Raw genomic sequence first — 23,197 nt, 5'->3', positions numbered from 1 at the left:
TGTCCATAAAACTACACAAAAACTTTGTAATATTCCTCCATACTGCTCGTCCGCTGCAATCGAAGTGTCCTGAAGTGGTGACATCCAGAGTTTACTCGAAACGACGTCATTTAGTACATTTTTACAGCCTAAACAGTCACTATGCTATGTTTACACGGAGGCACGCTCCGTGTTCACGCGAGTCTCCCTCGCAGCCGATTGCACTACGGAAGCCACGCTGGACAAGATGAACGAGACTCGCGATATATACACACAGGTATTTACTTCCTGTTTTGAGCGACCAAGCGACACACAAACACAAGACGGATTGCCTGCACTATGATTTGAAACTTTGACACTCACAGCAGGAAGTACATGCCTGTGTGTATCTATCGCAAGTCTCGTTCATCTTGTCCGGCACGGCTTCCGTAGTGCAATCGGCTTTGAGGGAGACTCGCGTGAACGCGGAGCGTGCCTCCGTGTAAACATAGCATAGTGACTGTTTAGGCTGTAAAAATGTACTAAATGACGTTGTTTCGAGTAAACTCTGGATGTCGCCACTTCAGGACACTTCGATTCCAGCGGACGAGCAGTATGGAGGAATATTACAAAGTTTTTGTGTAGTTTTATGGACATTTTCCTCTGGGTCGCCACCTCTGCTCATTATATGGATTACTCTTGCCGGAGGGAAGCACCGCTGCACTTTGAGGAATAAAAAACTACACCGGACTTCTCATCAGCATGTGGGTGAGTTGATAATGACTGAATTTTGTTTTAGAGTGAACTATTCCTTTAATGTGACTCAGTAGTGTGTGGCCCCCGCATGCCTGTATGCACTCCCAACAATGTCTGGGCATGCTCCTGATGAGTCGGAGGATGGTTGTCCTGGGAGATCTCCTCCCTGACTTGGATCAGGGCATCAGTGAGCTCCTGGACAGTCTGTGGCAGTTCACTGCAGCGTCGGATGCACCGATACATAATGTCTCATAGGTGCTCAATTGGATTTATCTCAGGGGAACGAAAGGGCCAGTCAATGGCATCAATGTCTTCGTCATCCAGGAACTGCCTACACATTCTTGCCACATGAGGTCGGGCATTGTCCTTCACCAGGAGGATCCAAGGGCCCACTAACAGCAGTCAGGGTGGTGTTGGCTATGACCCACCAAGGATATGCCTCCCCAGACTATCACTGACACACCGCCAAACCGGTCATGCTGGATGATGTTACAGGCAGCTTAATGTTCACCACGGCGTCTCCAGACTCTTTCACGCCTGTCACATAAGCTAAGTGTGAACCTGCCCTCATCTGTGAAGAGAATGGGGCACCAATGGCAGACCTGCCAATTCTGGTGCTCTCTCACAAATGCCAGTCGGCTGCACGGTGCTGGGCTGTGAGCACAGGTCCCACTAGAGGACGTCGGGCCCTTTGAGTCTGTTTCTGACAGTTTGGTCAGAGTCAGGGTATAAATCTGGATTGAAACGATTAAAATTAAAGAGGAACTAAAGCCCAAACCACTTGTTTTCAACTGAAAATGTATATGGGTCTTTAGTAGTGTTGATTGATTCTGGTCCAAAATCGGGACATTTTAGTAAAAAAAAATTTAATTCTGCATATTGTGTTATAAATATGCATAGCGACTGCCCCTTCTGGTTGAAAGCTGGCTACTGCTATGTGAGAATCTGAAGGTAGGTGACATATTTGTCTGGAGCTCTTGTCAGCAAACCATTCCCCCCTGCCCGCCCCCTCTTATAAAACAAATGTGTCGAGAGTCGACAGAGCAGTAGTGAGTATTGAGTGTATTGATTGAGTAGTTCAATAAAAAATACCTGGTGACAGCTCAGTCGCTAGAATAAAATACTGGCAGTTAATGTTTGTGTTAACCACTGACACGTTCACATCATACTATATTTACATTTCTACAACATGTGTCATATCATGTTACGTGTTTATGACCTGACTTTCATATCGAGAGGTGGAGTTACAGGAGAGAAAGGCTGCCCGGTCAGTGACCACAGTTTGCGACTGTTGGTGTGAAACCAGTAATTTTAAATGAGACCATGGGACAATTTCCAGCCATGTTTGAATAAGCACAGCGCTGTCACAAGATAAAATTGAAAAATCAATTGAACCTAAAGACACATGAAGATGCAACATGATGAAATGGAAAGTAACACATGCTTGGTTTACAGAAAGGTACATTGCCAACATTTATTCTGGTTTATTCGGATTGATGATAAAGTAGAAAATGTTTGTTTAGAAATGTTTAATCTGTTCCAATAGACAAATAACTGCAACATTAAAATCCTGCGTGGGGCATAGTACACCATTCAGAGACTTCCCTCACACTCTTCTGTCCCTCCATGTCCTCAGCCGTCCTCCTCTTCATGCTAAATTTGTATCGCCAAAGTGTTTATGCTGCTACGAATCGTCGCTCATGAGTTACTCTTTAAAGGTGCACTTTGTAAGATCTGGACATAATTTAAGTTTGAAACATTTAAAAAATGAACTAACCCTATCAATAGAGTGCAAAGAAGTAACAGATCTGGCGTTATGTCCAAGATGCCCATATACTGTATTACAGAGATATCCACTGCCAAAGGACGTCTCTTCTTGTAATAAGTCTGTCTGGCCTGAGGGCAATAGTGAGTCACTGTAGCCTCTAGTGTGCTGCAGGAGATGATGAAGAAGTCAGCCAGAGGAAAGTACTGCAGAGAAATTAAGTACTGTGGTGTTGCTAAAGCTGACCTAAGTCAGCTGTAATGTAAATGTACTGTATACACAAATGCTGTATTCTTGCTCTGCTGTCACTTATTAGTTGCCTTTATTTGTACCAGCTGACTGTAAATTGTGATTGTATGAACCCTGTAGTAGACCGAATATTGTCATTCAATTCATTATACTGCAACGACTTGGCATTACGGTTATGAAACTGTTAAGTAACTTCACTGTACAGTCAGTAAATTATGATCTTCTTGCTCCAGGAAAGAACAAGAAGCAGCTCCGGTTTCTACCCAATTGAAGTAACAACCAGGCCTGCAGAGCTGGAAGATCCTGCTGTATCAAGCATTGGACTGAGTGACAATGACAAGTAAGTCTAAAGTGGCTGAAGATCTCAGTTACTTGTACTTTGTAAACTGTGTACCCTGTGAAAACCATGTGGCTGTCTGATGAACATGGTTTTCTCTGCTGTCAATGTTTCCGCTATGTGTTCACACTGTATATATCTGAGCCTGATCACATCACTGTTCACATTGAGCCTTCCGGTTTGTTTAACACTTTTTTGTTTACTACATAATTCCATATGTGTTCCTTCATAGTTTGGATGTCTTCAGTATTGATCTACAATGTAGAAAATAATAAAAATAAAGAAAAACCATTGAATGAGAAGGTGTGTCCAAACTTTTGACTGGTAGTGTATACATAGAAGCAATTATCTCAGTCTTTACAATTTTAACAAATTGCAATAATGAATTTACAAAGAAACAAATGAAATACATAAGATAAATGGCAAAAAGGGTATGAACTAAACCTTGAGAAGGGGGAAATACTGCCCCCAATTTGGTTGAAGCTGGTGGCTAGAAATTACAAGTAGCTCCTTTAAACTAAACTTTATAAACTATAGATCAATCATTTCAATCAGATCGACTACTAAGCTTCAACTAAGCTGTTGTGTGCAGTTGAACTATATTCACTTCTATTAACTGACTGTACAACAGTAATGGAAATGTGGAAACAGTGGAGCACAATGCAGAGATCAGGGGTGGAAGTAACTTATTACATCTTCTCAAATTACTGTAATTAAGTCATTTTTTGGGTTATTAGGGCCCAAGCACGAATCTCGTGCGAGGACCTATTGTATCTGCTAGGATTATTTATTAAGGCCCGAGCACGAATCTCGTGCGAGGACCTATTGTATCTGTAAGGATTATTTATTAGGGCCCGATCAAGAATCTCGTGCGAGGACCTATTGTATCTGTAAGGATTATTTATTATAATAATTATTATTATTTTTTGTCCTTCCCTAAGATCGCATATTTGGCGGCCTGAACATACTCCAAAACTCACCAAACTTGGAACATACGTCACATGTGGTGAAAAATTTGATAATTCAGCATGATTGGGGGTGGGTGTGGCCAGGGGACTCCATAGGGCCACCTAACGTCGGGTCATGTGACCAAAAACTTTCTCGGATCGTCATGAAATTTACAGGACTTATGGGTCTCAAGGACTTAGCCCGGAATTATTTTTGTTGGAATTTTTGCCGCAACAGGAAGTCAGCCATCTTGAATGCCGTGTGCCGATTTTCAATTTTCCGACACTGTTTTCGGGACTTTAGCATGTTCGCAGACTCACCAAATTTGGTATGTAGCTTCTTACCCATGAGTACGTTATTTTGATACCACAACTGCCCTCATGCGCAGCACGAAAGCTCAGTAGCGCCCCCTAATGCCGCCCTTATGGCTTTTCCCATTCTGTACACACCCAATGTCTGTGCCTCATATTTTAACTAACTCATCCTACAGATTTAACGCCACAGACTTCACACTCACTAAATATCACCTTCAGAACTTGATGATGACACCTTGTGAAAACCTTTCGCCTACATTATACCTTGTGGGCGTGGCAGTGTGTTCAACTTCGCGACCCCTCTCATGGCTTTTCCCATTCTGTAGGAAACCATTTCTAAGCCTCGTACATTGTTTAACTTGGCCTACAGATTTAACACCACAGACTTCCCAGTCACTAAGTATCATCCTCATGCCTTGATGATGAAAAGTTGTGAAAAGCTTTTGCCTACGTTTTTCCTGGTGGGTGTGGCAGTGCGGTCAATTTCGATGACCCCCTTATGGCCATTCTATACGGACCCAAGTTCTATGGCTTGTAGTTTCACTATCTTTTCCTACATATTTAACACCACAGACTTCACATTCACTCAGTAGAATCCTCAGACCTTCAACAGCCTGTGTTGTGCTTGGTGGGCGTGGCGGTGCGGTCAATTTCAATCCTTCGCCATTGCGCAGGAAGTCCTTATTACTTCAACATACAATTTCCCATCTACACCAAATTGGTCACAATTATAGAGAGGTTGTCCCTGAATAGGTCTTTGCATTAATACTGTGATAAGTGAACAAATGGCTCCATAGCGCCCCCTGGAATATTTCAAACTTGAAGCCCCGCCTCCTACATGCACACATATTAACAAAGGTCAGTACGCATATGTATCATGACCAGGCGCACAAAAAACCCTTTTGGACACAAACCCTCAGTCTAACAGGAAGTCCGCCATTTTCCTTCAAATTCAATCCTTCGCCTTCATGCAAGAAGTCCTGATAACTTCAACATACAATTTCCCATCGTCATCAAATTGCTCACACATGTAGAGGGACTCACCCTGAATACGTCTATGCATCAATACTGCGTCATATCCATAGCGCCACCCACTGGACACAGGAAGTCACTGAAGATGTCACTGTTGTGTTTTGTGTGACATGAATCCCATTTAGGTAGGACATTTCCACAGGCAATGGGCATGCACACATCTGGGCGCACGGCCTCCGATGGCGCCACAGCCCAACGTACGTGGGGGGGCGAGGGCCCGTTCATCACTGCTTGCAGTTTTAATGTGTATTGTAACTTTACTCATACTTAAGTACGTTTTAGACCATGTAATCTACATAGCTACTTTTAAAATCATAATTGAGTACTGTGTACAATTTGAATTAATATCTCAACCTTTCATTTGCAATATTGTAGCAAAAAAAGGCTCTCCGATCACAAATGGGCCAATGAAACCTGACATATGGACAAATACAGAAAACTGTGCAGCAGGAACAGGTTTGGAGAGGTGACCACAACCACTGAGCAGAACAGAGCAGGCACTCATTCAGACTGAAGATTTAGAGAATCGGAAAGTCCTTTGATTGAATGTCTGCCTTTGATAATGCATTTAACATCTGCGGTTAAAAAGTAACGAATACTCTGAGTAGTGTTTGACAAGAATACTTTGTACTTTTATGATGTATGTTTAAATACTACTAGTTTTAGTTGAAACTGAGTAATATTTCAGTAATGTAACAGCACTCGTACTTGAGTACAAATTTTCAGCACTTTTCCACCACTGAAAATGCAGGTGCATGCACAAATGAAATAGGACCTAAAGGAGTTATTGATAAGATTCAACCACTACTGTATCCTTCCATCCCTAGTGGGTTAGCTAGTATAGGCCGTATACAATATGTATGAGTTGGACTCCAATGTCTACACTTCTTAGTCTTTTTTCAGTCCTTTTATCCAAAGATAAATTTCAAATTTGCAATTAAAATAATACTGATTCTTTTCAAGCCGACAGCAAAATAAAGTGAGAGAACTCTAGCACAAGGGTACTTGACACTGAACTTTACAAAAACAAAAGGGAGAGGAGAAGGACGAAAGCTCAACAAAAAGGGCAGAAAACACAGTAAGGGCTACAAATAACTATTATTACATTTTTTGATTAATCGTGAGTAGATTATTTTCTTCGTTCATTGTTTAGTTTGTTTATAAATGTTGGAATTTATTTTTTTAAAACTTCACCTTTCCAATTTGTATAACAAGAGGTGACATTTTGACAATGCTTTGTACAGCCAACAGCAAACCCAAAGATGTTTAGTTAACAATGATTAAAAATGAAAAAACAGCCAATCCCAACATTAGAGAAGCTGTGACAATAGAGTAGTAAACTGACCCAAACATCTAACTGAGGGTCAAAATAGTTGCAGATGAATTTTTCTGTCAATTCACAAACTGTGTAACTAGTGGATTCAGGTCTAAAATCACAGTAAAAATACTAAACTAAACAAAATAGACAATTAAAAAGACAAAACAAAGTCTAAACAGAGTGTAATGGATGAGGCCCTCCTCTGACATAACAGCAGCATCCTTTCATGACTGTGAGGAGGAGGGAGAGGTCAAAGCATCAGGAGGAGGAGGAGAAAGAGGGAAGGAGGTGGTGCCTCTGAGGGGGAAGGAGGAAAAGGATGTAGCTGCTCCACCAACGCCCTCCTCTACTTCCCTCCCCTCCTTTTCCTCTAAAACCAAAAACAAAGCACGCGGTTCCTGCTCTGGCACTCTACCAACAGAATCCATCTGCCTTTCCCCCTCTTCCTTTTCCTGGACAAAACCACATGCAGCTGTGGACCGCCAATTTAAATCCAACAGCAAAACCAGTACGATGTTTAAACACACATACAGGACACATAGTACCGTATGTACATATTGAATATATATTAATTTGAATTATTTAAAACACAGACGCATAAGTGATCTAAAAAGTCAATGGTGACAGGGTACATTAGGAAAAAATGTAATGTTAAATTCATTTAAAGAAACAGAAAGAATTCAGCCCCACAATGAGGGTCATGTCCATTAGATTTGAAAATACATTTACACTCTCATGCACGGTCGAACTTGTGCACCCACTTCAGACGGGGTGCGTGCTAACGCTTTTATCTTAGCAACTACAGTTAAGTTTTCAGCTTAATAAAGGCTGCAAATAACTTCTTTTCAGATCAGTTCGTGATGTTGGGGCTTCTGCAGACTTGGATTACAGCGGACGAGCTGTTTTGCTACTACTACTACTACCACTACTACTACTACACTAGAAAGCAATGTATCACTCCTAATGAGCTGGTCGGCACCTTGCATGGCAGCCATCAGTGTATGTATGTATGTATGACTGTGTGTGTGTGTGTGTGTGTGTGTGTGTGTGTGTGTGTGTGTGTGTGTGTGTGTGTGTGTGTGTGAGACTGTGTGCGTGTGTGAATGGGTGAATTTGGCAAGTGTTGTAAAGTGCTTTGAGTGGTTGGTGGACAGTACTATAATGTAGTCCTTTTTACCAAATAGTATCTTTTCACAACAAGGTTTACAAGGTGCTTACACAGTAAAAACACACTAAAGGAATGATTCCAATGTTAATCATCAAAACAATACAACTTTTTTTACTAAAACAGCTGCCTCATGCTGCTGGAAAGAATGAGACTTTACAGAATGAAACCAAAACAGTAAAGTTGTGAGCCACAAAACCAAACCAATGAGCTGAAATGTGCTGAAACCTTTCAGTGATCATTTGATCAGCTGTTAATATAACATCAGTGATAGGGCAGCTTTAAAGTATTCTATTGTAAGGTGTTTATTATTTCATGTGAATAATACAATAGAGTCCAAAAACCACCATAGTATGGACTCCAATTTACTATAAAGTTGAGTCAAAGCCTAGTGGAGTCTAGTAGACATTGTTGGAACAACAGTAAAATAATTATACAGGAGGATGTATAGCATTACCTTTGTATTGAACTGCATTAAACTGAGAAGTGTTCCTGTAAGTCTGACCACCCCCTGTAACCTTTAGTCACAGTATACCCAACTATCATTTTGTAAGTTGAATATGCAGTATGTTAAAATGTTAATGTAAAGAAAAACCCGATGAAGATGAAACTAGATGTCCAGATTGTGACTGTGTTTCATTTCCCACCTCATTAATGAACTTGATGCAGTCCAGGAACATGTAGTCTGGGTGATGCTCGTTCACCACCCTCTCATCGATAAAGTGCCGAGGCTCCAGTGTTGGATGATCTGCAGCGAGAGTGAGCTGTGAGTGCACATGTTCACCACCAGGTGTCACCACTGACCTTCACATTAACTGAGCTCTCCTCCACCTCACAGCTCTGCGGAGCCATTTTAGCAGCACACAGGACAAAGATGCATGCTAGAGTTGTCTTGTAGCTCTCATTTAGCTCTCTTTGTGACATGTGGCAGTAGGAACAGCACAGGTGTAAATAACTAAATAAATGATCATGACTCACTGGAACATAAGAACTGATCCGAGAGTCATCGTTTGTGTGCTTCCCTGCTATGGCAGGTGGAAATGTCTGCTAGCTCCCTCAACTATCAGCCTGTTTGTTTTACGTTTGGTTTTACATTTTACTGCTGAGCGTCATTGTTTTACTGCTTTTCATGCTCTGGTGTGTTTACTTTTATAGATGTGAAAGCAGAGTAGACCAACCACATGCTATGATGATGACGATGATGACGACGACGACGACGACATACTATATATGGTTTTAGCTTACATTCAAAAGCTAGACTACTATTGAATCCAGCTGACCTGTAAGCTCTAAGTAATGTACACAGCCTGAATTTATGAAAGATAATTTGGTAACCATGCTAACACATATGTGCGTCATCTAATCAGTTTTAAAATTAGTTGAGGCAGAGGTGAGAGTATTTTAGCAGTTTCCCAATAAAAAGCGAGTGAAAGGTAGCAATGGTGGACCCCTGTAGTTTTATGGTCAAAAAAGCTTATTTTTGTCTGTTCGTCACTAATACTTAATGATAATGATGCAGGAGCTCAAGTTGCTCATAAACATGAGCATGACTTTATTTATTTGTGACACATAGAAGATAAGTAAACACATCAGGCTCTGTAATGATCTGCTGCACAACCTGATTTTCCCTTGTGGTTTCATGTAGCGCTGATGATGCAGGCTGACATCACCAAAACTGTCCCGACTGATGAGTTATCAGTCCGTCCATATGACTTAATGTTTAGTCCATAGTCAGTTTCAGTGTTGATGTGAAAAGAATAGAACTATTTTTTTTTTATTGGTCTGCACCAAATTAACTGAACTACAGGTGTGAAAGTGACCACAGCTGTCCCAGAATCCAGATTAACATCCAGGGGTGAGCAAGCCTTAGATGCCTTGAGTAGGACTAAACGATTTGAGGCAATTATGTAGTTGCAATTTTTCTGACAAAATATTGTGTTTACAAGTATATCCTATAAATATAACTACAGGCCTATATTTGTGGTCCACATTCTATTTAAACAAGATAAGCTTTAACCAAATATCAGTTTGACCTAGTACATGCTCTATTGACAAGCAGTACACCACAACACCAACTCCCAAAAAGTTGGGGCGCTGTGTAAAAGAAAGAAATGTGATCATTTGCGAATCCTTTTTGACATATACTCAACTGACAACAGTACAAAGACAATATGTTTAATGTTTCACCTAGTCAACTAGAGCCTGACTGATATATATCGGTCGGCTGATATTGGCCTATCGCAGATATCACTACTGGCATACTTTTTTTTGTCCAATATGAAAACATAATATAAAGATTAAAATACACAAAAGATGCCTGTGGTAATTTAAATTACATCTTTATTGATTTTTGTAAATCTATGCTTATTCTGAATTTAATGCCAGCAACATATTTCAAACAAGTTTGGACAGGATCAACAAAAGACTGTGAAAGTTGTGAAATTGCTACATGGCTCAGGAACACTTCATAAAACTATTTACTAAAATTATTATTATCATTATTTTATTAGTCTTATTATAGTTTATTATTAAATAGATTATTTAAGTAGAAAGACTTGCCAGCCTCACCAGTCAAAACTGTCACCTGTTATACCATGCTCAGACACTGTAAATTATGAAAATTGTGATTGGAATTGCAACTGTGTTTACTTTACATCAACCTGCATGTGATGGTGCCTGTTTTAGGCTCCTTTTACACTTTTACACACATAAGAGTCATGTCACTGCACGTCCCAACATCAAATACACAGGCAGAGGCCCCACTCAGATACATGCTTGTTTTCAATAGTTGTTACTAGAGGTCGACCTATAGTGGATTTTTAAAGGCCGATTTAATAACAATAGTTGGGAGAAGGAAAAAGCCGATAGCCGATTAATTGCCCGATACACGGTTGGTATGTGTTCTGTTTACAATGGACGATGAGCTGCTCTGTGGCTGAACTGGCCAGGATTACTTCTGTTGTGCGTCCCATTACATTGTTAAATGCCACTCTTACAAACCATTAATGTTTGTGCATGTTCCCGGGGTAAGAGGATCCTAAAGTGTGCATTTTATGAATGGATGGATAGTTACCTGGCTGGATTATTGATTATTGGTAAGTACAGTATTAAGTAACATAACGTTAACAGAATGGTTTCTTTTCCTGGCTGCCTTCAGTGTCCTGTCCCTTACTGTGGACAAGGTGATGGTGTTGGGTTATACATTCAAGAACAGATAAACTGAAAACGGGTCAGATGAGAGAGGTCTGGCTATGTGAGACTAGATATGACTTGAATTCCACACTTGTCAGCCTCCAGTGAAATCAGCTGTTCCAACATTTAATGTTACCCCTGGACTGCAAAGATTTAACGCCAGCCCATATTTTCTAACCCTAACGCCAGAGTAATGTGTGGAAGGTATTTCATTGAATGGTGAATTACTTTATGAAAAAATATCTCTGATGTAATGTTGCCCAGCCAAGTTCAGCCGATAACAATAGTTTGTAAAAGGTCCTAACAGCACGATCGAACAATCGACCAAACCGATTAATCAGTCGACCTCTAGTTGTTACTGACCTGCTGTAGTCACTCTCCTACCTATAAACTGGGAGCTTCCCCAGATGAAGGGCAGAAACTGGAAGTCATCCAGTCCCCACACACCTTGGCTTCCAGCTGGCTCCATTCTGTAGGTCCTCTGCAGCTTCCGCATCACTGACAGATACCTGCAAACACAAAGAAAAGAAAAACACACACGCAGCAGCAGGATGTTGGAGTCAAAAAAGACCATGATCAATATTAACAGCTGATATCATGCTTGCTACACTCTGGTCAAACGATATGTGATGTGGATAAGATCTATACAATCTTATATTGCAGTAATGATATGTATTGTTATATAATATTAAGGCTGCAACTAACAATTTTTTTTTATTTTGCCTTTATTTAACCAGGTCGGTCCCGTTGAGACACAATGGTCTCTTTTTCAAGGGAAGCCTGGCCAAGACAGCAGCGTAGAAAAGTTGCAACAATCACAAGACACACAAAAGTCACACAGCAACAGAGATAAAATACATTTCAAAATAGAAGCAACAGGACTAAAGCTCCGGATTCACATTAAAACAAGAACAAATGCGGTATGAAGCTGCTCCAATTTCTCTCACACGAGTTTTCATAGATCCAAGGTTGATGAGCTCCTTTAACTTTAGAGTTTTCTGCAGTGCATTCCAAGCAGCAGGTGCAGCGTACTTAAAGCAGTGCTTACCAAATTCAGAATTAACTTTGGGCACGTTTAATACATAAAACTCGTTAGAACGCAAAGCGGTAATTGCTTTGAGATTTAGAGAAATAATTACATAAATATTGGGGGAGCAGAACCAAGATGGCTTTATAAATTAAAATATGCCAATGTATAAGGCGGCGTGCTGCCAGAGATGGCCACTCAACTCGAGCATATAAAGTGCAGTGGTGAGTGAGGGCTTTACATCCAGTGACAAACCTTAAGGCACCATGATACACGGTGTCCAGAGAATGCAGACAATTTGCAGCGGCATGCATATATTAGAGGTCGCCATAATCAAGTAAAGGGAGGAAAGTGGCAGCAACCAACTTTTTCCTGGTAGAAAAAGAAAAATAAGATCTGTGACGGAAAAAGAATCCCAGTTTCAGTCTTAATTTTTTTACCAGGTTTTCTACATGTGGTTTAAAAGAAAGCCGATCATCAATTAAATTACTGAGATACTTGTAACAGGACAGAAGTTCAATCTCACACCCTTGTAATGACAAAATGCTGGGAGGAGACACAGGTACTTCCCTGCCATTGGAAAATATCATCAGTTTAGTTTTGGCAGCATTTAAGACAAGTCTTAATTCAATGAGCTGACTTTCCACAAGGTTAAAGCAGTCTGTAAGTTGCCAAGGGCCTCGGCAAGAGTGGAGCCACAACAGTATATAACCGTGTCATCAGCATAAAAATGAAATTTGGCATTTGGGATGTTTCTGCCCAATGTATTTACATAAATAACAAACAAAATCGGGCCCAGAACTGAGCCCTGAGGCACACCGGTAAAAACATTTAGCAGTGTGGATGAGCTGCCTTCAAAATAAACACATTGTTTTCTATTAGACAAATAATTATTAAACCAACCAACGGCCTGCTCAGATAAACCTATGTCGAGCAGTAGTCGCTTCAGAATAGAATGATCGACTGTGTCGAAGGCCTTAGAAAGGTCAACAAAGACAGCTGTACACATTTTTTTATGATCCAGCCATTCTATTATATCGTTGGTGAGTTTGAGGGTGGCTGTAGTTGTGCTATGTTGTTTCCTGAAGCCGGATTGATATGGGGAGAGAATGTTGTGAGTATGAAGGAAATCCTTCAACTGGTCATTTACTAGACCTTCAAGGACCTTCGACAGGATGGACAACTTGGAGATAGGTCGATAATTATTTAAACAAGTAGGTTCCCCTCCTTTCAAAAGGTGAAGGACATAAGCAACTTTCCAAATTTCAGGAATACAATTCGTAGTGATAGAGAGATTAAAAAGATATTGGAGAGGTTTGGCAATAAAATCAGCAGCTAGCTTTAAAAAATATGGTTCCAAGTGGTCTGGGCCTGCAGATTTAGAAATGTCGAGAGAGAAAAGAGCTCTACGGACCTCTTCCACTGAGAACAACCTAAAAACAAAGGAAGGTTGACCAGCAGAGATATGGCCTAGAGACATGTTACCAACATCTAGGGCAGAAGACACAAGATCAAGGGCAGGCATAACAATCGTGGAAGAAGACCTAGAGAATAGGGAACCAGAGGCAGAAAAATGATTATTAAAACAATCAAGTATAGTAGCCCTGTCAGTTACAGTAGTAGCATCATTAACAATACAGGATGGGAGTTCGCTATGATTATCAGTGGCTGAGATAGACTTGATCACTTTCCAAAATGTTTTCGGGTCGTTCAAATTTTTCGTTATTGCAGAAAGATAAAAACTGGACTTTGCTTTTTTGATAAGAAAGGTAGAACGATTTCTGAGTTGCCTAAATATAAGTTTATCTGCCTCAGACTGAGTCTTTCTGGCCTTAGCCCAGGCAAGATTTCTATTATGCAGTAGATCGGCTAAGTCAGACGTGAACCAGGGATTATCCCTCCCCTTGACCTTATATTTTCTGAAGGGAGCATGCTTATCAAGCAGGGAAGAGAAACCCTCAGAGAAAAGTTGCCATGCAGTCTCTACATCATCAATTAATTCAATACAATCCCAGTTATTATTATATAAATCATGGAAGAACCCCTGTTCAACAAAGGCCTTCATATTATGTTTTATTATAATACAAGGTTTGGATTTTGGAATTTTGGCATTTCTGACTGCAGCAATCACACAGTGGTCACTTATATCGTTTGCAAAGACACCTGACATAGAATACTTGTGTGGAGCATTAGTCAAAAACAAGTCAATTAAAGATGATTTCTCTGGACACTTCAAATTGGGGTGTGTGGGGCTTTCAATGAGCTGTGTAAGATTTAATGAAACACAGGAATCTTTGAAGGCATCGGATTTAGAATTTAGCCAATCCCAATTGAGATCACCAGTTAATATTATTTCATTATAGTTCAGATCAGCTATTAGCTGATTCGGAGAAGTTAGCGCTTCAGCAGTAGCTGATGGGGGTCTATAGCAGCCCACAACAGTAATGAAAAACCCATTAGAAATTTCAAGATTTATGGCTAAGAACTCAAACTGTTTACTGATTGATTTGGACTGCAGGACATTTACATTAAATTTTGATTTACAATAAATTGCAACCCCGCCCCCTTTCTTGGGACGGTCGGCCCTAAATACATTATACCCTTTGATGGAGATGGCTTTATCAGAATAAGATTTACTAAGCCATGTTTCAGACAGAACAATGACGTCTGCATCAGTTGATTTTGCCCAGATGTGCAGCATATCAATCTTTGATGGCAGACTACGAAAATTCAGATGGATTAAACCTAGCCCGGTCCTATCCTTAAGTTCAGCAGGTGTGTTACAAATAGCGGTACCAGGACCAGGATTAGGCTGGATACCAGAAGAGAGTACCAGAAGAGTAAAATAAACAACAGAAATCTTTTCCTAGTAATTTCAAGGTTGCTAGGTGTTTCTGCTTTGGAGTGTAGTCTAGCATGCAACATGACAAGAGACTTATCGGACAATGTGAAGTTTGATTCTAAGACAGAGGTGCAAACAAGACATAACCATTGTGCAAAGATAAAAGGATCCATAAAAGAATGGGTCAGCACTTGTTCACTTCGTTCACTGAGCAAGTTATTAGTTTCAGGGTTTGGAGTAATTGGAGGAGAAAGCACAATAGCTGATGTGCACTCCCTATGGTAGGTGGTTAACCCAAAGTCCAAGAGAGTCACAGTATCGATGAGGACCATGAAGAGAGAATGCATAGTACCCGCACAGAGTTCAGTCCCAGGGGAGAAAACGGCGTGCAGGAAGCGGTGTATCGCAGAGCAGGGTGGATGGAACAGGCCGCAGGCTGCAGAGCAGGGTGGATGGAGCAGGCTGCAGGCTGCAGAGCAGGGTGATGAAGCAGGCTTCAGGCTGCAGAGCAGGGTGAATGAAGCAGGCCGCAGGCTGCAGAGCAGGGTGGATGGAAAGGCCTCAGGCTGCAGAGCAGGGTGGATGGAAAGGCTGCAGGCTGCAGAGCAGGGTGGATGGAAAGGCTGCAGGCTGCAGAGCAGGGTAATGAAGCAGGCTTCAGGCTGCAGAGCAGGGTGAATGAAGCAGGCCGCAGGCTGCAGAGCAGGGTGGATGGAAAGGCCTCAGGCTGCAGAGCAGGGTGGATGGAAAGGCTGCAGGCTGCAGAGCAGGGTGGATGGAAAGGCTGCAGGCTGCAGAGCAGGGTAATGAAGCAGGCTTCAGGCTGCAGAGCAGGGTGAATGAAGCAGGCCGCAGGCTGCAGAGCAGGGTGGATGGAAAGGCTTTAGGCTGCAGAGCAGGGTTGATGGAAAGGCCTCAGGCTGCAGAGCAGGGTTGATGGAACAGGCCACAGGCAGCAGAGCAGAGTGATGAAACAGGCTCCGGGCTGCAGAGCAGGGTGGATGGAACAGGCCTCAGAAGCAGTGCAGGATGGGTGAGGTGGATCCCAGGCCCCAAAGCAGTGTATAAAAAGCTGCTGTATGCTGCTGTAATTTAGGACCGATCTCAGGCCCCGCCACAGCAGCTCCAGGCAGAAAGTCAAACACACCTCACAGTTCCAAAAAGCTCAGAACAAGCCACGGCTAGCAAACCAGTCCACAAGCAGAACGAGCAGGCCAGAGCGTACAAGGCAGAGCAGCCTTCCAAAGCAGACAAAACATGAACAATCCACAGACCTTTGAGAGTTGGCCATTCATCAGCGCAAAAACCTTAGGTAAAAATCCTTAAAAAAACAATAAAAACACTAAAACAGACAGACACATGACAGAGACAAAGGACATGCTGCCATCTTGGAAGGGGGAGGAGCTACTAGCTAGCTTACGTTTTGTTTTATTATCAATTAATCTGCTGATTGTTTTCATGATTAATTGATTCATCTTTAAGTCTACAAAATGTCAAAGAAAATGTGAAAAATGCACTTATAAGTTAAGCACTTATAACTTCACTGTTTTTGTCCAACCAGCAGTCCAAAACCTGAACACTCTTCATACTGTCATAAGTGATGAAGAAAAGTTGCAAATCCTCACATTTCTAAGTTGTAGCCTGCTAATGTTTGACATTTATGATTGAAAAATGACTGAGAAGATTAATTGAAATAGGTGGAAATTAATTTTCTTTTTACCAACCAATTGATGAATTGACTTTCTATTGCAGCTTCATACAGTGTATTACAATAAATTCAGTTGAGAAGGTTTAAATAAAGCAACTACACACAAACGCCTCACAGGCAGTGATTGAAAAACTGGACAAACCTATTTCTGCAAATATAATGCAGTCCTGCAAAACTGTTACACAAAGAAATTCTGGCCTGATGACGGCATTACACGAAAAGTCAAATGACGACCAAAATAACTGGCATTCATCCTCTGGGGAACACAAATGTCTGCAAAAACTCTCATGGCAGTCCATCCAGTAGTTTCAATGTTTCAGTCTGGACCAAAGTAGTGGCCAGTGACTGACAGAAAGAATTAAATTCCCTAGTAGACCAGCCATGATATTAACTTTTTGTTGGACGACACACTGTCTCAAAAATAACTTTGATGAACTATTACATTGTCATTTTAAATCCATTTTTGCCCCTGATTATAATGATAGTAAGACAGCATAATAATGCAAGTTGACCCTTTCAAAGAGCGATGAACTTTTCATTCAGACTTTATAAGAACAATTATTAATAAATGGTCCATTTATAGTTAATTAAACTTTAGTTAACAGTTTTTTGACTGTTAACAATGAAATGCTTGAAGCAACTGACGTTTATAAGTAAATGGTTAATAAATACTGCGTAGATCATCTATAAACATTATCTGGATGGCCATTATGAAGTTGCAATGGATGTTTATACAGGATTTCAGTCAAATTAAAGTTTAATTAAACTGGCAAAAGACAAATGTTTTGCTTCTTCTTCTCATTCTACAGTAAATACTGAATACTGATGTATAATGGTTGAAGTAAAATGACATCATCCACCTATAGATTGGTTCACTATAAGCCTCACTTTTAGCCTCACATATTTGGCCTGCCTACCAGGATGGATGTTTCCTACAAAAACGCAGTCAAAATAATGGCACAAAGGAAGCTCGACTGTCATTGCACAACCAAAACAGGAAGAGTTGCCTTGTTTTCCCCGATCACTATCCCCAGGTAACAGTGGAACAACTGGAATAACTGTGGAAACTTTACGCTGCAAAAGAAAAAGAAGCCCACTAATGGAGGGGGCACAGAAGGTGAAGAAACCGAGGTAAAACAAGAGTTAACTTATGGGCTGTGTAACTCTGCCTTTTCATAGCACTGAGACCACGGTTTCTAGGTCGAACTGGGATTCTTACAGTTGTTATTTGCTGTGGACAGTAGCCAGGCTGCTAGCTGTAGCCATGCTACAAATGTTGTGTTTGTGAAAGTGGTGCCAACAGTAATACCACAGGGAAACGAAAAGTTGTCTATTTCCGCTTAAACTACCATTTATTTATGATGGTTATTATAAAGTGTTACCATAATTATTAGAATTGGACTATCCAAAATAAACAAAACATATAAAAATGTTTTAAAATGGATAAAATGTTGGGCACATTCTTACATGTAAATGTACATGTAATACAACAGGCAGTATCAAGATCAGCAGAAATGATGGAGGTTATGTACATATATCAGTCAGTCGATAAGATAAAAATGATATGTTGTTAACATAATTATCGTGACCTTATAGCCACACTGTTTGTGTGCCTATAAACAATCTCATCTTTACAGTAACATGAAGTAAACAACAGCAGTAACAGCTCACCTGTTAAAAACCTTAAAAACGATAGCCAGCTGATCGTCTACCCTGAGGGCTCCGACCTTACAGAGGCAGCAGAGGAACGCAGCAAAAGCAGCTTCATGACCTGAGAAGATAAATTCACACACCTGAAAGATGTTCTGACATGCTCAGGATCACCAAGTGGTCCTTTCTGGATCCGAGGAAGAAAAATATCAATCAAGCTACTACCTCTGCTTTGAACTACCGATAATAATGTCAGCTTACTACTGCTATTATCAATTACGTTACTTTTAATGTACATAGTACTACTACTGATACTACCACTGTTTTTACTTGTGCCTGCTCAATCCTTCATTATTTCTTTTTATTCAGTGTAATATTAACAGGATATTTGGCCTTTTGTCCAAATGTTTTACTAAAGCTAGAGGGAATCCATTTTGGATTACTGGACTCTTTGTGACACTCCTGCTCCACACACTATTGGTATACACATATATGTTTTTTAAATATTTTAAATCCATGTGTAAACCTTAAAGCTGAACTTTCAGTCTTATTCCTCGCATAGTGCAACTTCTTCTTAGGTTTTCACTTGTGGGACTAAGTGCCTGCTGCCTTTGTACAGCTCTGAATCATTGATAGTATCTCAGTGCATCATTGCACCTCCTGGTGGCAAAACATATACTACTGTCTGTGATGTATATCTACAGTATCATATACTTGGTATCAAGTTGCAGAAAGCATCACATTTATGAAATATGGCAACACAGCAGCTACCCAATTACCTCTCAGCTTGACATGACAGATGACAGCAGGGTTATGGGCACAAGTGCTGGGATCAGGTATGGGATGACAGTGATTTGTGTTTTGTATAAGACAAATGAATGTGATACGAATGTCACTTATCTTGTGGTTTATGTCTTAGGTGTGTGAACGTGTAAATGCTTCATGTTGTCCTACCTAATATGTCATCCTTACCACCTTATACATTATATTAGTATATAAGTTTTTTTGAATGAAGCATGAAACTGAAGAAAGATAATACTGAAAAACAGCACTGTTACCTGTTCCATAGTCTATCCTGGTGGCGTTCCCGACAGACTCTTTCAGATAGACAGCTATCTCACGAGCTGCAGCACATCTGTCAGCAGGGAGCACTGCTGACACCAAGGCCTCTGCTTCCTATACACACACAGACACACACAGGCAGCAACATCACCTGTCAGTCTAGGCATGTTCATACAGAGCAAGTGGTCATATGTATGGCTGTGTAAGAAAGTGTGTGGCAGTGTCCTTTAGAGATGCACTGTATTTGCGCAGACACTGACCTAATTAAGATGATTGGCCATGAGTCAGATGTGACTGATCCACAGTAAACACACTCTTGTGCTCCATGATAAATGCATTTTAATGTGAAAGCAGTGGTCGACCATTACTTTAAATTGGATATGTATCTTATAAATGTCTGCCGTTTGGTAATATGAACTTAAATATACTCTGTGCGGTTTTGTTAAGTAGATTTAGGCATCTTCCTAAATATAATGTCAAACAATATAATATTGACTCTGTCACGGTACAAACTCAGATATTCCAATATCATAACACATACTCTGAGTTCCCATCTGTCTGTCCAGACGTGAACACTGAAAACAGAGTTTCTGTTATCTTCACCATGGAAGGAGTTTTCCAAATGGTCTGTTTCGGTGACCTAAAATGTCATTTATGAGTGTACAAAATGCCCGTACATGTGTGGACAGGGCCTTAGTAATTTTCTGCGATTCTGGGCAAGTAAGAGTTTTAAAACATTGTATAGACAAAACATCTGATTTATGTCATCACATGAAAGCTTGATGAAAAAGAACAGCTCTGAGAACAAGGACGGATGTTACATCTAATTCACAATGACCTTGAACAACTAGAGTCATAAAGCACTACAGAAGAGCTTTGCTGTTTAACAGGTCGGTTTTGGTTTGTGAGGCGTTTTGATAAAGCCATGTAGAAACATGTCATTACAGTTAGCCTTTTCCAGCCGCTGTGTGGACACAGAGAACAGCAAGTTCATCATCGGCCCTGATCACTGTTTATCACAGCACTTTAGTTAATTTAATCTAATCCAGATCTTGATGTGCCACACCTGTCAGGTGGATGGATTATCTTGACACAGGAGAAGATTTTAGCAAACTTTTAACAAACTTGTGTGTACAAATGAGATGTTGTGAACAGCCTCACTTAAGATTAAGAACTTAAGTTAAGAACTGCTGTAAAGTAATAACAGATTCAGACTTCACATTCAGGACTGGTATCAGATTGGTAGGTATTGATAAATTATTTGAAAGAAAATAGAGCTCTTGGATATGTGTGTGTGTGTGTGTGTGTGTGTGTGTGTGTGTGTGTGTGTGTGTGTGTGTGTGTACCAACCTGGTCTAGTTTGCTGTACCATGTCCTGTAGGCCTTATTACCAAAGCGTGATGGCTGGTCGACAGGGGGCGTCTCATTTATCCAACGGTCTAGAGTTCCCAGAAGATCTAGTAACTTCTCGACTGTCTGTCACACAACAAGACAACAGTGACTGTAGCAACACAAGCTGCATTTACATGTAGTACAATAATATTTCACTTATAATTTGAAAGGTAACATAAACAGAATAAAAATGCCTCGTCAGAAGAGACTGGCCCAACCAGCCTGATCGACAGGAAGATATTATCGCTGAGTAAGCATGTAAACCCTTAATCCATTTCTCTCTGGTTGGAATAAAAATCTTCTCTCTCTGCATGCTGCTCCACATGGGGGTAACATTAGGTGACGTAAACGAGTTTGAGAGAGGGATAGAAACATTGTTAATATCCCATGTTGATATACAAGTTGTTCTGATTAACCCTAGGTGCTGTGCAAGGCCTTCACTTGATAGATTAACATGGAGCCCAGTACATTCTGTGTATATTATGTGCACTGTACATATGGGGTTTTCTGGTACTTGGTATGTGCATTTTTTTTACGACAGTACGTCATCAGTATTCTTCGTCAACATGCCCATCTAACAGTTCGTCAACTCTGGAGAGTGTCATTAAAAAAAGGTTCTGCTTTGAGCGTGGAAAAAATGTTTTACTTTGGTGCACATAAGGCCAAAACAGAGTGGAAATGTTCACTTAGGTTTGGGTTTGTTCGGAGCACACCATCATTATTCTATACCTGTCCATGTCAATGATATGCTTGATTCACACGCAACAAAGTAATATAGTCCAGCAATAAGCCAATGATAAGAAGGACAACATACCTCTGACACTTTATATTCACATGTGAGCTTCTTTCCCTTTACACCTTCATTCAGCGTCAGAATGAAGCCAATGTAATCAGCATACGCCTGTAAGAAGAGATGTGATATATGTGGTCAGTTGACGTGGTTCAGTACTTTTTGTACATGACATGAAAAGTCAGACAAAAACGGAAGATATTGAAACACCTACTTGGGATCGCTTCCACTTGCCCATGTCAGGAACCATGCTGATTTCTTTCTTGGGTACCATGAAGGTGTTGCTGACTATGACTTCAGGTGCTTCATCCTCAGGAGTGGATCCTAAATAAGTAAAGTAGAGATTGAAGAGTTTTAGATATGCAGGAGATACTTTTGGAAGCTAACATTAGCTTTTCTAAATAAGTAAACAATAAATCTGATGTTGTTAATATTACTGTAGAATGAGTACCAGGCAGAGACATTTTATGTAAATATGCAATTGAGTTGCATCACAGGATATGTAGGATCCAGTATTTTCGAGCTTGTCCCAATATAGGGACTATAATCCAGTATCCAGCAGCAGTCCACATCTGCTGCTTCACTTTTGACATGTTAATGTTTAAATGTGTCTCTTACAACTGGGGTACCTCTACAAACGGCAAACAGTAAAGTGCAGGAGCAGCCCTTTAATCGCAACGTTTTAATCAATGATAAGGTGAATACTTGTCTCCATTTGTCATATAAGTCTTCGTGCACGGCTGGTTTGCATGTGTACAGCATACATAATGTAATAATCTAACCCTGACACTTTCAAATAAGAGTCTGTCCTGAGGATGCTTTTGTTGTTCTTTGGTGCAACACTGAAGTCTTCTCCACATTCACTCTACATGCTAGCTGACACATCTGGACAAGAAAGCAAGTGACGTTAATAAAGGGTTGTTTCAGAGTTTGAGTATGACTTCAAGTTGGTATTCAAGTGTGTAACCCACCAAAATGGCAACGTACGTTATTCATTACGTTTATGGACAGCTTTGCTATAGATATAGATATGTATATCTATGAGCTCTAAGATACCGGTGATATACATTCTGGGCGCATTAAACCAAAGGTTAATTGGTAACATGTCCAGCGTGGCGGTGTGGTGTACCTGCTAACATCACCAGCTTTTAACACAACAAGACAAACGCGACACAGTTCTTTGTTAATACTGAGCAGAATCATTCAGTTTACTATACCTGACTGCTTCTCTGTTTCCGCCATGGCGAGGCTCATACTCTTCTTCGTGTATTCTAGGCAGATTTAAAAACAGACATCGCTCATTACTGCCCTCCACTGTTGAAAACGTTGATGACATCCTGTGACACCCCTAATTACAAACCCAGTTTCACGTTTTATGGTTTATTTTCTGTGAATGCTATAATCACAATCAATGAATCAACCCATCCAGCAAAAAATAACCGATGAATCTAACAATAAACAAACAAACAAATAAATGCCGGGTGTTGTAAAAAGTGCCTCAAAGAATGTCATGGTAAAATATATTACTTTGGTAACAGTGAAAATCACCTATACACTTGAGTAAAAGTCATAAAATATCTGATATTAAATGTATAGAGTGAAAGTTCAAGTAAAAGTTAATTATACGTACATGTACAGTATGCCCTGCATTCAATTTCACATAAGCTCAAAAATATTAGCGGCAAAAATGTA

The 23,197-nt window shown here is 40.5% G+C and overlaps 1 protein-coding gene across 2 annotated transcripts in view; it reads right to left on the bottom strand.

The window, feature by feature from the left end:
* ptpa (protein phosphatase 2 phosphatase activator) overlaps nucleotides 1–22,789 on the bottom strand; it is a 37,945-nt gene extending 15,156 nt beyond the window's left edge. The window contains exons 1-8 of one of the 2 annotated variants that reach the window (XM_084383036.1): nucleotides 22,723–22,789; nucleotides 21,720–21,829; nucleotides 21,530–21,616; nucleotides 20,674–20,799; nucleotides 19,320–19,437; nucleotides 18,283–18,382; nucleotides 11,419–11,543; nucleotides 8,490–8,590 (exon numbers count right to left, since the gene is read on the bottom strand). In XM_084383036.1, the coding sequence (XP_084239162.1) occupies nucleotides 8,490–8,590; nucleotides 11,419–11,543; nucleotides 18,283–18,382; nucleotides 19,320–19,437; nucleotides 20,674–20,799; nucleotides 21,530–21,616; nucleotides 21,720–21,829; nucleotides 22,723–22,759 (804 nt within the window). In that variant the 5' untranslated portion in view covers nucleotides 22,760–22,789. The remainder of the gene's footprint in view (nucleotides 1–8,489; nucleotides 8,591–11,418; nucleotides 11,544–18,282; nucleotides 18,383–19,319; nucleotides 19,438–20,673; nucleotides 20,800–21,529; nucleotides 21,617–21,719; nucleotides 21,830–22,722) is intronic. The other variant, XM_084383035.1, reaches the window with a different exon arrangement.
* Nucleotides 22,790–23,197: the final 408 nt, after the last annotated feature.

The sequence above is a fragment of the Pagrus pagrus genome, assembly GCF_965226575.1.
Source record: "Pagrus pagrus genome assembly, chromosome: 19".
Classification (NCBI taxonomy): Eukaryota; Metazoa; Chordata; class Actinopteri; order Spariformes; family Sparidae; genus Pagrus; species Pagrus pagrus.
This window is presented reverse-complemented; position numbering and strand designations above follow the sequence as displayed.